The 14,570-nt window shown below is 38.9% G+C and overlaps 1 protein-coding gene across 10 annotated transcripts in view; it reads right to left on the minus strand.

Annotated features, from left to right (window-relative positions):
* CDK14 (cyclin dependent kinase 14) overlaps positions 1–14,570 on the minus strand; it is a 575,914-nt gene that overhangs the window by 126,437 nt on the left and 434,907 nt on the right. For all 10 annotated transcript variants that reach the window (XM_082692298.1, XM_082692296.1, XM_082692295.1 and 7 more), the window contains one exon: positions 10,346–10,394. In XM_082692298.1, coding sequence (XP_082548424.1) covers positions 10,346–10,394 — 49 coding nt within the window. The remainder of the gene's footprint in view (positions 1–10,345; positions 10,395–14,570) is intronic.

Below are 14,570 nucleotides of genomic sequence, written 5' to 3' on the forward strand. Positions count from 1 at the left end.
CCTAAGAAATGAGAACTACCCTTTATCTTGACTTCAAATCATTTTTTTTCCCCATAGTCGTGCCATAAATACACACACAAACACTCTCTCTCTCTTTCCCTTTCTCTCTCTCTCTCTCTGTCTCTCTCTCACACACACACACAGCTGGTATGTTTATTGGTTTAGTCACTAAAGGATTTAGCTGGACAAACATCACAAAGATGATGACTGATTTAATTGAATTTATGATCAAATGTTTTCCATTGCAGGAAGAGTGGGAAATCACTTATGGGGCGATTTAAATAATTTAAGGGAAGTTCTCTATTTGGCATTATGTTTGTATATCAAGTCTTGAGGGATTATATACAGCTGAGGCCTAGCAAATAATTCACATAGAGATACACAAGATACGCTATGTAACCATGCAACAAGGGGCAGAATATTGATCCCTTTGTGCACATTTCTATTCACTTGTATGTCGTTGACAGTCTGAGTAAGGACATCCACACACATGAGACTTCAATTGTAAATCACCACTAGATTCTCCAAAATGTCTGAATTATCTAAACATGCTCTTTTAGGTAAAACAATAACTGATTTGGGGGTTGTATGCATGTCTGCTTATGGCGTTTTAACATAACTTTGTTGTTAAAGACATAATGAAATCTATTGTTAAAGTCACTCCCACGATGACTATAACAAGGTAACATGTAATTAGTGCTTTAGGGTATAGATGTGGCTCAATGTCTCAAAGAAAAATGCCAAGATACCTTTGTTCCCCGTGATAGGTAGCAACTTAAGGCCACACTTTCAGCCTTCATGGTTTTTCTAGTGATAAGTCATTCACTTGTGCCATTGAGAAGTCCCCAAACAGCAAGAGTAACTCCTTTTGGTCTCACCACTGAAACCCCTGGATCAAGTGGACATTCGGTCCTAGCACAGCTGGGTTAGTCTTATCCATCAGTTCATGTATGAAGTGCACGACAGGAAAGGTCTCATAGATGCTTTGAACTTGATAAGTGTCTATGGGTTTCTTTCAATCTAATTAGGAAAACTGTCTGGTAGATGTGTTTCAAGACTTAGGGTAAATCACAGTTTTACATTAATTATGTACAATGCTATTTGTTAACATATCACTCTTAGGAAGGAACTGCTGGGAATGAGGGAATCTTATTTCTACACAGAAGTATTTTAAAAAATGATCTGGTGACCAAGCAGTTCAGCATGTGCTCCTTGGAAGGTAGAAGTAGTAGCCCAGATGTCTGGGGACCCCGTATAGCACTGGGATTCATGTTTAAGGACCTCTGCTTATTGGGAACTGAATGAAATGCCCTGCAGGGCAGGGTAGGACAAGCTGTGCTGAAAAACAGGAGGGAGGTAAGCTAACGCTGGCCAACAGTGCCCCATCATTTACACCCATACCTTATTCAGTCTTCACAACAATCCTGCTAATAGTTTAAAGACCGAGAAGCTGGGGTTCAGGTTGATTAGGGAGCTTGCCATTGAGTTGCTGATCTAGGATTGGAAGTTGGCCCCTATGATACCGAATGATGCCGACGTCAGACATTTTCTTGCCATTTGTGCCAAATGAGCTTTTGCAGCCTTCCTTCTTGGTTCACATCAACTGTATCTATTGGCTATATATTCTTACAAGGTCAACAGGACTACCGTCTACACAGCAGATACCAGGTGTACATATCAACATAAACAGTCTAAGAGTTGTATCTTCACAATGGGTGGAAGTTCCACTCAGTTTTATACAAAGTCTCCCCATAAGATAAGGGAGACCCTTGTCCATTCCTAATATTCAGGACAATCAACCAAAGTGTGGAGTGGGTGATAGAAGATGACATTGTTAAAATCATGTCTTTCTCCAGTGACTTCTTATGTTCATCTAAATTTTGAGGCTGAAAGTTCACTAAGTTCATAAATATTTTCTTAAAAGAAAATGATTAAAAAAAAATGTTGAGTATTTTTTCATATCCAGTTTTTTCCCTAATAAATAAAGAGCAGTAAAAACTGCATTTCTGTTTATGTTTCACTTTCTAAAAAGTGGTAATTTTCAAGTTCTGAAACTGAATAATTAACATATGTACCCACAGGGGTCCATGGGAGGCTTACTTAGAAAAATGGAGCCCTCTCAATAGCATCTCATATGTGGCGAAGAGGAAGCTGAGCCTTTATGATATTTTCTGAGTAGAGTTAGGGTAGATCAAGGGGAGCCGGGAACAACAGCAGAGAGGTGAATTCTTGAGGGAGTTCAAAAAGGGGAGAGAGCTGTGTGTCTAACCCCTAGCAGTTCCCAACAGAAAAGAGAGAGAGAGAACACGAACAGGAGAAAGGAACAGAGGCGCTTGCAACAGGCAGCGCCCCTCAGGAGGGAACAGCATGGCTTCTCGAGGGGAGGTGGAGGGGAAGGGATGTCTGCATGCTCTTCTGTGATACTTCCACGAGTTCCTCTGAAGATTTATTACACTTATTGGGCCCTCCAGAGCTATTTTCTTCTCAGTGTTTACAAATAGAATACAGAGGTGAGAAGCAAAAATATAAGGAAGATCTCTGGACACTGGAGCACAAAATGCCAAGAGCTCAAATGCACGGAGTTTTCACAGCATCAGATATCCATGCCTCTACCACGCTGGGTGGCACTTAAGATAAGTGAAGAGTTTACATGTTCCCCTTCAGCTGTGCTGCCCAGTATGGTAGCAATGTATGGCTATTCCCATTTAAATTAACTCTTAAATTAATTAAGTTTAAATAAACTTTAAAATTCAGTTCCTAAGTCACGTTAGCTGAATGTCAGGTACTCAACAGTCATAGGAGGCTAGTGGCTGTTGTACTAGGCAGTGCAGATGGAAAAGATTTTCATCAATGAAGAAGGTTCTATTGGACAGCACTGGTCTAGAGGAGAAGGAAACCTTGGTCAGAGTTTTTGTTATCTCAGAGGCTATGAACTTTCTGGAGAACAATCTGTTTTTACCCCTCTAAGTGTAAGGGGAGCAGACTGTTTCTTCCTTACACATAAATTTGAGAAACCAGTGGGAACTAAGTAACATGGAACTGCCGGAGTCAGAGGCCTGTGCTGTCACCAGATGGGTCAGAGATCAGATGAACCAGATGTGTCTGAACTGGCAAGGACTCGGATGGCCCCCTCTGCTCTGCCTTACCCCACGCATGCCTCATCACTGAGTAGGAAACCCCAGTACCCACTTACGGAAAGCAGAATGGGCCCCCAGGATGTCCACTTACTAATCCCTGAAGCTTGTGAATGTGTTGCCTTCCATGGCAAAAGGGACACTGCAGATATAATTAATGTTGCAAACCTTAAAACAGAGGGATTAACCTGGATTATGCAGATAAGCCTTTGGAAGCAGAGAACTTTCTCCTACTGGAGGCAGAAGGCATAGGGCAGGAGGAGAAGTGAGAGAGCTATGAGGTAGTGAGAAAAGCTACCTTCACTGATGCTGGCTGGACAGGGGAGGGGGCTGCGTGATGAGGAAAGAGGTGGCCTTTGCTGGTTGGGACTCCCTGATGACCAGTGGTTAAAAAAAAGGAGGCTTGGCCAGGGACTACATGGGACTGAATTCTGCTGACCCACTGCCTGAATGAGCCCGGAAAGAGATTTCCATCAGAGCCTCCAGATAAGGCCCCTGCCCTGCTGATACTTGATTTCTGCCTTGGGAGTCCCAGAGCAAAGAAACCAGCTGGGACCACCGAGGCTCCAGCTCCAAGAACTCCGTGACAATACCACAGTGGTGTTTCACCAATACATCTGCGGTGATTTGTCAGGGCAGCCACAGAACACAAACGCCCTGTTTTATATTTTGGAGAGGCAGAAGAACTTCTTTAGCTCACGTACCCTTCTAGAATCTGTTGTGGGAAACAGTGCAAGAAAGCCTAGTTCTCTCAGTCACACGGCTTCCACAGTTGCTGCAGGAAGCTTGGTGCCACTTCAGAAGCATGGCTGGATTTTATTCCTTAATGAGCTGGACGGCAGAAGGAAGGTATTAGCTGCACCATAAGCATGTACTTTGGGGTGAGGAATCCAACACATCATCTGAAAGGATGAAAAACAATGGCTGTTGCCAGCTCCCAAGCCTGGCACGTACTGCCAATTAGTTAGAGAGAAGATGGATATTTTCTGTCTATCAGAAGGGAAACAAACAAACAAAAAAAACCCCTGTGCTCAGCAGATAACAAACCCAGCACAGGGTTTGCCCTTGGCCATCACCAGGGGTTATTAATAATAGCGAATTCTTTGCTACCACAAGAAAAATACGGACAAGAAACCTCACAATGGCACAGAATGACAGAGGGTAATTTCCTGGGGGCAGAGGGAGCTGTGTGGGATAGGGTACAGAGCTCACCAGCAGGGTCTGATGGGTGGCCAGGAGGCCTGTCACCTCTAGCACTTCGACTGTTGCAAACTGGCCTTTATCCCAACGGTACATCATCCAGCAGCTGCACAGGGGAGGCCTGAGCTGATGTGTGTGGTCGGCCTGCTGCAAACCCTTTCCCCAGGACAGAAGTCAGGTTTCTACTTCACCACAGCTCTCCTGCTGCTAAGAAACCTAGACTGGGAATAAATGACATCACTTCCCAGAAGAGATCTCCCCAACGAGGGCTGTAGTGAGAACAGAAAATCAGATACCTATTCATTTGAATATCGGGGTTTTAAAATTGATATTTCTCTCCTAAGATTCATTTTGGCAGCGTACATTCTGAGCTGCAATTTTCAACAGCATTGATCATTTGACCTCACTGAGCGTGTTTTTTTTTTTTTTTTAAGTTATAAAATAGAGATGATGGTATGTATCCTACTTCCCAAGACTGTTTTAAAAAAACACACAAGATGTGGTAACACACAAGAAAGCAAATTCTACATTGTCAAATGCTGCCCAAGTGTTAATTACCACGGCTACCCCATCACAGCTCTGACTGTGGGGAAAGGAGGGTACATGAGGCCTCTGACAAGGTATGTTTCATCTGTTATCATATTTACACCACTGCTACTATTAGTAGACAGGTCTGAGCCTCCGGCAAACTTGCCAACCTTCCCTTGGTTAGCTTTCTCCGTGTCCTCCTGGTGGATGCCCAACCCGTATCTTTGGACAGCCCTTGATTCCTCTTCCTTGAGGCTCCCATCAGAGCCTGGACCTCCTCTTTCCCCTCTAAAAAATCCAGTCTTGAATTTTCTAGAACTGCTCCCTGGTAGGAAGCAAGGGGCTTAAGAGAGAGTAAACACCACACCTACATGATGCTTTCAGGACCTGAACCAGTGATTCATTCCTGTGAAGAGGAACATCCACAGCAATTTCTCTGAACTGCAACTTTGGGGCCTCCCAACAACACTACGAGATCGGGACAGAGACCCGCTTGGATCTGAGCATCCATCCATCTGTTTCCAAGGCTGTCATAAAGAATTGCATGCCGGGTAGTGTCCTGACGCTGGGCTCACATCTGCAAGCCAAGCATTAGAGGACTGCAGCTTCAGCTCATCTTGGAGTAAGAGAACGGAATTTCAAAATGTCTGCTTTACAGCGTGTCACTCCAATAAACCCAAGCCTAAAAAAGTGCATTGATGATGTACAGAGTAATTTCTTTGAAAATACTGCAAGAAGAAATCTCCAGGCACTAAATAAATTAAAACTGTTACTTTGAAGTAAATAGAATTATAACAAAAATGATCAACAATGAAAAAAAAGTCGAAGTGGAAGAGGAGTTAAAACTTTGGCTCAACTGCGCCTCCTAGTGCCAACAGCTGTTCTTACGTTCCTTTCACTTCTCTAAACTAGTATAGAAAGGGATAGTCCTTTCTTTGCAGTGTATTATTATTATCTTAGAAAATTTTAGATCGACTTGGAACAATAAAGCAGAGTAGAAAGGACCTTCTGGTTTCCTGAGGAGGCGATTATTTAAATCTTAACGGAATGAAATCAGATAGGACAACAAGAAAAATAAGGACTTGGCAGCATAAATATAGAGTGAAGTGTGTTATTATTTCTTTAAAAATTATTTTAAATACATTATGTTTTATGCACATGTACCACAACAACCAAGCAGGTCATCTTTAAAATGCGTTCTGAAAATTGAGCATGGAATTCAAGAACCCTTTCAAGGAAAGTGCAAGAATGCGAAGTTAGAAAACTTAAATCTTCTGAATTTGGGTTTGTGACTGCTGGTACATTCAAATACATGCAGGTTAATGTCATCTTCTCTATTCTTGCATTTCCATTGAAGGAGTTTCATGGCAATGTCTCTGTACTTACTACACATTTTAAAGAAGCGATGCTTTCAATTCTTAGGAGAAATTCGGTGGGACTTACCGAACTGGAAGGATTATAAGCTGAAGCAGAGCACGTGGATGGAGAAAGCAGGGCAAGGCTGGCCTCCACCTAGTCAAGTCTGTGGACATGTACTGCTTTATCTGCCACGAGTTGGGTTTTCCAAATCTGTCCTCTGTGGCTTTGTGGTTTATCCTTGGTTCTCTTTTTGCTCCTTTCAACCCTACCCCCACCCCAAATTGTTCAGCTGTTAAAAAGTTCCAAAACAAGCAAATGTGTTCCTGGAATCCTACCCTAACCAGTGCTGGAGAGGCTTGCTTCTCCAGCCAAAATAATAAAAGATCTTTTAAGTGGCTGAAATTCTTGGTTGATTGCATATATATGCCCATGTCAGACAACTATAAATAGAGAGATTTGGAAGAAAAATAGGGAGAGTCTTTATAACTCCAGTGAAATAAAATGGAATGTTTTTGAAGGCAGTGAGAAAACAGTACATGTATTTATAAAATTAAGATGTGTCTCCCTTTAATCCAAAATCTCCTTTAAGCAGGAAGAGCCCACACAAATCATGCATGTCCACATGAGGGAATAAAAGGGCTTTCTTTTCTTTATTAATAGTTATTTATTATTCTCAATCCTATAATTAAGACTTCTTCTTTATATTATCCTTTTGAGTTTAGATATCTGTAAGATCTTTTGATATTTTTCTCCCATCACTGCTTTGTTCCCCCAGAATACTAAAAAATCCTTCAAAGGATAAAATTATGCCCATGGTTACTGGTATAAATGAAGTCAGGAGGGAATTGTATTGGTGTTACCTAGGGCAGACTTGGCCCCCCCAATAAACTGGGTCACTTGTTACAGCTGTTCAAAGAGACTTGAGGATTCACTGCTCAAGAAATTCTGGCTCTTTTAGGTAGGTTAATACATCACCTAGCTTTAATAGCTGAGTTAATACATATTCTTAAAAGATATCCCTACTTAATTTGGAACAGTGACTTACTTTTTATTAACCTACCCATCTTATATTAACCCATCTAAACTGAATTCAAATTAGTTCTTATAAATTAGTTCACTTTATTTTGAACCTATTACTGCTGTACAAGAGAATTTACCAACTGCTCCAGTTTCACAATTGTGCTTGTAGACAAGCAAATTAGTTAGAAGTGATGGAGGAAAACCAGCACTTGCTTAATAGTCTTTAAATGCAGTTCTTCTGAACCTTGACCTCCCTCCAAAGTGACAGATGTTGAAATGTCGGTGGCTGCAAAGTCACAAGTCCATTTGGAGGAGGGATCAATAATATAATTAGGGTCTCTGAATTCTCAGTTTTCTCTAAATTTCATTGGGCTTTAATGGATTAGAAGCTATGGCTTGGCTCTAAGGATTCAGTATATAACACTGGTGCCAGAAAGTAGTATTTTAAAAATATTTTAAGTGATTTTTTATTACTCCGTGTTTTCTGAGATAAATCCTTAAGGCAACAAAAAATAAGACTTATGGGAGCTTAAAAAGTAGCATGGCTCTGAACAGGTTATGTTTATAATTTAAAAATCTTACCTCAAGTTCAGCTTTTAATATTTTTGCTAAAATGCTTTAAAAGCAATCTAAGGGTAAGGCCCAGTTTGTTAGATGCTTTTGAATTAACTCTAATTTTTTTTTTAAAAAAGATTTTATTTATTTTTTTGTCAGAGAGAGAGAGAGCACACAAGCAAGGGGAGAAGCAGGCTTTCCGCTGAGCAAGGAGCCTGATGTGGAACTCAATCCCAGGAGTTCCTAATTCTAATTTTATTTTAAAGCACATGTGATGTTATGGATTAAAAGAAAGACATTAACCACAGTTCTACCAGTTCATTAAGAATACTTTACATGAAAATGTAAGATTTCCTTTAGTATTTTAGACCTTGATTTTGGTAGAAAAATTATAAATCCTATGTTCATACAAAATGCAAGTAATAAATATCCCTGAAGATCTATCTTAAGGAAAAAAACTATGTTACTATTTTGCAAAGAATCATATTCTGAAGAATTCTTATTTGCCCTCTAAAGTCAAAGCATATTTACTGACACTTAGCATCTTTTTAAAAAAATCTGAACATTGTGCATAATGCACAGTTTTTAAAATTTCTAAAACATCAATACCAGAGGACTGTACATCCTGATTTTCATCAATGAAATTAACTACTCTTGTTGTAACATGATCAATACCTCTCAGAGCAAAGTAAGCATGGGGTCTTAGGTTGGTCAGAATGAAGCAAGCTTATCAGAAGCAAGCAAGTCAGAATCCAAGCAACACTTGAGTACTATTCCAATTTTGCTTTTCTTCTAGAAAGACAGGAGGCAACCTCATTTCCCTGAGGCATCCCACCTGTCACGGTGGAATGGCTGGATGAGAAAGGCCATTCATTCACTGGGGCCTGCGTGCTTGAGAGCTTGCAGTGGTGGATGGTACTGAATACAAGCTACAGATATGAATGGCTGGAGTGGGCCAGGTGTACACAAAGTGGGGTCATACCCATAAGAGGACAGTGGAAGAAATATCATTCACCATCATCTACACACACCCATCTCCCATTTTTTTTGTTGACTACTCTAAGTGGGTAAGGACTGCCATTTATTTTTCTGGGCAATTTAGAGGTCACTCTAGCTCGGCCCCTCTGAAGGAAGGAAATGGCTGTTCTCCACAAATGCTCTGTGTAGATCTTCCAGATGTTCCTGTGACTTCAAAGGTGGGGTTAGAAATTCAACTGCTTTATAAAGAACTGTCTCCTAAGATGGTTACCTGCTTGGACAAACCTTCTTGAGCAATCATGAGAGAATGTGTCTGGTCATTTAATTAAGGTAGGAACTGTATACTATATGTGGTACCTGGTGTATGAAAGCACTTAATTAAATTGTTAGACGGATGACCAGTGAAGAGGGGAAGGGTGAAGGGAACAAGAGTGAAGGAACAGGCACAGAATGTTCCCAACAGAGGGCATGCCTCCCAGAGGAGACTCCAGACATTAAGAACTGATTCTTCAAATGGCCAAATGCAAAGCCTTGTGTTAGACGAAAATAGTTATCCCAGTGCTCTTCTAAGAATGAATTTAATCAAAATAAATTGCCAAATCTTCCAAACAAACCACTTCAGAGTTTAAAGTACTCACTTCATGAGTTCCTCACAATAAGTTGTCTACTAGATCTACTGACAACATTTTTATTATAAAAAGGTTTTTTTCCTTCTTTTTTTATTTTTATAATTGATGGTGTCTAAAATGAAACATGTTGTAACAGTAAAAACTGAGGCAATAATACCAAATTCCCCACAGACAAAATTCTGTTATGACAAATTAATTTTTTTTAAATCAAACCAGTCCCGGTTACCTTTTTCCCAGCATCATGCTTGAAATACGATCTCCACAACTAATGAGAGTGACTCAATCACTCTGCTTTCCAACTTTCAATGATTTATTAACACGTTGGCTTGCAATAAAAGATCTCTGAATAACTTGAGAAACCCAGAACTTCAGATTTCATCAAATTTCGAAACCAATAAATAAAATTATTTCAATGAGATCAGATGAGAGAACAGAAATTAAATAAACAGATCACATATATTTCAAGTGATACACATACTTCGCTTTCCAACAAGGCTTAGGAGAACAACAGATAAACTGAAAAAATCTGAAAGATCAATTTTATCTAGCTCCAAGTTTGTCACTGGCATTATTTAGATTAGAATCAGTCATAACACTGTACTTAGATGCTATTTTGTTATTGTGAAAACATTTCTTGGAATTCAGTTATGAGAAGATTAAGCATAATGAATTTTAGGATTTAGAATTCTCAAGCAATGCCACGTTGCTCTAAGAACCCAAACTCATATATAACAGCATCGGCTTAAGGTGAACATGGAGGCTGGTGCCCAGTTAGGGCTTACCGACTATTTAATGGTTAAATGAATGGATGCATGGATACTTGGATGAGCAAATGAAAAATGTCAAGACAAGCTTATTTGGAGAATTTTAAGAATTGAGAGAGAAACTGAGCAAGAAAAGAAAAAGAGAGCAAAAACAAGCACAAACTGTATAAAGACTTACTTATTCCATGCTTGCCTAAGGTTTTTAGAGCTGTACAGGGTAAAGCGTTCTGAAATAAAAAAGAAAAATGATAAGCAACCTTTGTTTCAAATGTATACATTACAAGTATGTTAAAAAAAAAAAACACCTCAATTTTTAAAAAAGACAGTGTTTGACTTAGCCATGGTTACGCTGGCCATGGTACACTTCACCTTTAGATCAGGCAGTTACAAAGAATAAAACAGGAAGATCGTAACATTTTAAAAACGGAAGCATTGTTTTCTTTTGTTACGGTGATTTATTTCAGAATCCGGTTTCCTAATAATTATTTCTTAGAATAACTAAGTTTTAATCAGGTAGAAAAAAGAAACACAAATTCCAAACCTCCAAACTGTACATCTACTGAAGAACATTGACACATTGGTGAAGTAAGAACTGCTGCCTTCACTATGAAGATATCTCTGATCCAATACAGTAATGGTGGTTCTCCTTTCTTACACTATTAGTATTTACATTTTCTTTCTTACATTTATGTGGTTTGGTTCAAAGCCAAATTACTAATCTCCTCTAATGTACCTTTATGTTTTTCATTAAGTCATCTTTACTATATTTTAAAAATTAAGATGTTGGTTTTACCAAGTTAAACAATAAAGCAGCACAGATGTTAATAATCTCCTCTCCTGCTCTCTATTTTTGACTCCTGAAGACACAGCAATTGTTAATGTCTAGGGTATGTCTCTTTCCACATATTTCTTTATGTTTACAATACAAACCCATCCATATATACATGTGTAGATACTATATTAATTTTTAAAGACGGATTGCACAATAAACAGTCTGGAATCTTTTTAGTATACAGCAGTCCTTCAAAGCAAGAAAACAGATTTAACAATTGTTTTAAGACTGTATAATATTCCATAGACTACAAGTATCATAGTTATTTAGACTATTTCCTACTGATGACAACTGAGATCATTCCCAGTTCTTTTCCCTTAAAAACAATGCTTCAATAAATATCCTTGCACATCTATCTCTGTATACTAATGCCGTTGTTTCTTTCTTTTTTTTTTTTTAAGATTTTATTTATTTATTTGAGAGAGAGACAGAGAGAGAGAGCATGAGCGAGGAGAAGGTCAGAGGGAGAAGCAGACTCCCCATGCAGCTGGGAGCCCGATGCGGGACTCGATCCCGGGACTCCGGGATCATGACCTGAGCCGAAGGCAGTCATCCAACCAACTGAGCCACCCAGGCGTCCCAATGCCGTTGTTTCTATTGAACAGATTTTTCCATGTTGAACTGCTTGGTAAATGGTACGCACATTTTACATTTTAATAGATGCTGATAGATTACTTTTCATTTTCCAGCAATGAAAAAATGATGTTTCTTTATATATGCATCCTTGGAATGCAAGGGTGGTTTAACACATGCAAATCAATAAATGTGATACACCATATTAATAGACTAAAAAACAAAAATCACATTATTATCTTAAGAGATGCAGAAAAAGCATTTGACAAAGTTTAGCATCCATTTATGATAAAAACCCTTAAAAACTGGGTATAGAAGGAATGTACGCAATGCAGAAAAGCATATACATGACAAGCCCACAGCTAATACCATACTCAATTATGAAAGGCAGAAGGCTTTTTCTCTAACATCAGGAACAAGAAAAGGGTGTCCATTCTCAGCATTCTTTTTTTTTTTTTTTAAGATTTTATTTATTCATTTGACAGACAGAGATCACAAGTAGGCAGAAAGGCAGGCAGCGAGGAAGGGAAGCAGGCTCCCTGCTGAGCAGACAGCCTGATGGGACCTGGGGGCTCAATCCCAGGACCTTGAGATCATGACCTGAGCGACGTGACTCTCTCAGCATTCTTATTCAACACCATGCTACTAAAAGTCTGAGCCTGAGCAATCAAGAAAAGAAAAAAAAGGAAGAAAGAAAAAAAATAAATAAAAGGCATCTGAATTGGAAAGGAAGAGGTAAAACTGTCTCTGTTTGCAGACAACATGATTTTATATACAGAATATCTCCACCAAAATACTATAGTGCCAAATTCAGCCCAGCTGCAGAATACAAAATCAATATATATAAAAGTCAGTTGTGTTTCTCTAGGTTAACACTGAATTATGTGAAAAAGAAATAAAGCAAAAATTCCATTTATAAAGCATCAAAAATAATGAAATGCCTAGGAATAAATTTAACCAAGGAGATAAAAAAATCTGTACATTGAAAATTATTAAGACACTGAAGAAAGAAATTGAAGACACAAATAAATGGAATGGAATCCTGTGTTCATGGATTGGAAGAATTAATCTAGTAAAATCTTCATACTACCCAACATCATCTATAGCCCTAATAAAATCCTTACTGAGATTTCAATGGCATTTTTTAAATAAAAATTTTATTTATTTACTTGACACACAGAGACCACAAGTAGGCAGACAGGCAGGCAGAGAGGAGGGAGCAGGCTCCCCGCGGAGCAGAGAGCTTGATCCCGAGACGCTGGGATCATGACCTGAGCCGAAAGTAGGGGCTTAACCCACTGAGCCACCCAGGCACCCCTCAATGGCATTTTTTTGTATTTATACAAACAAGAACAAAACAATCCTAAAATGTGTATGTAACCACAGAAGACCCTAAATGGCCAAAGCAATCTTGAGAAAGAAGAACAAAGCTAGGGGCATTACCTTTCCTGATTTCAAACTATCTTTCAAAAAGTTAGAACAATCTGAACTATCTGGTACTAGCATAAAAACAGACACACAGACTAATAGAACAAAGGTGAAAGCGCAGAATTAAACTCAGGCATGAACGGTCAACTAATGTTTGAAAAGGAAGCCAAAATACTCAACGGAGGAAAAATAATCTCTTCCATATATGGTGGGAAAACAAACAAAAAAATGAAACTGGACTCCTATTTTAAACCAAGAAGAAAAATTAGCTCCGAAAGTATTAAAGACTTAAATGTAAGACCTGAAAGCACAGACAAAAACAGAGGTGGAAAAAGCTTCTTGACACATATATATACATATATATATGATACATATATATATATATATATATATATATATATATAGACATAGACATATATAAAATCACACTTATACACTGTTATATGTCTATTCTATCTCAATAAAGGTGGGTAAAAAAAAGTGTTCTAGCAAAATAAAACAAGGAGATATAATGTAGACAGACCAGTATGAGAGGAACACTTTAGGTTAAGTGATGAGGAAAGGTGAGTTTCAAACAAAACAGTCAGTCAACAAAATAAAAGTTCCCACTGGAAATCTGGTTGGAGTGTCATTAAAATATCTACTTATCTGAAAATAATAATGTAAAATCTTTGTACATAACCTTTTGGTTTATCTTTCCATTCAGAAAGGTTTTGTGTGTATGTCCGCCAATAAAATTAAATGGCATCTTGATTCCTTTTAAAAATTTCATACTTAAAGGCTTAAGTATTGCTTAATATTGGTTGGTGTCTCTTTTCAGTGTTGTCTGCTTTTAAGGAAAAGCTTTTAAAGGAGAGAATCTAAATGACTGGTATTGCCTTTGTTATGGTATATTTCCTGTGGAAGAATACCATTAAATAAGAAGAACAAAAAGAAATTTAAGAACCTGCTCAACTTCCCATTTCTAAACATAGTCTTTATCCAAACAGAATGACTGGAAATACTGTGCAATGATTCATTGGTTCAACTACTATTTATTGAGCAACTACTATGTGCCAGGGGTCCTTCCTGGTGGCTGAGGCTACACAGAAGGTATCACACAGAAACCCTTCATGCAGGCAGGGAGCTCATATTCAAGTAGAATGTGCAAGGCTGAAGTGAGCCTGAAGGACAGGGTGGCTGGAGCAGACAGAAAGCCCAGGAGAGAGAAGTGGAGGCTGAGACAGAGAAGGGACACAGGGCAGAAGACGGGCTCATATGGAGCCCCTTTGGCCTGTAACTCACCATCCATACATTTGCCTTTGAGAACACACTATCAGGAGCAAGGACAGAACTGGAGATCAAGAAAAGTTTTTTACAACTGTACAAGAGGGAGACAATATACTCTGGGCCCTAGAAACAGTGACTGCAGTGAGAGGGGGTCAGTCCGTCCGCAGCTTGTTAAAAGGCAGAGCAATAGATTTACTGATGGATTGGATATAGGCTATGACAGAAAGGTAGGCATTAAGATGAGGAAGAGAGGGTTTACGGATCTCTAATTTCCAAGTTCCAAAGATTGAGAATTTCATAC

Source organism: Mustela nivalis (genome assembly GCF_964662115.1).
Source record: "Mustela nivalis genome assembly, chromosome: 12".
Lineage (NCBI taxonomy): Eukaryota > Metazoa > Chordata > Mammalia > Carnivora > Mustelidae > Mustela > Mustela nivalis.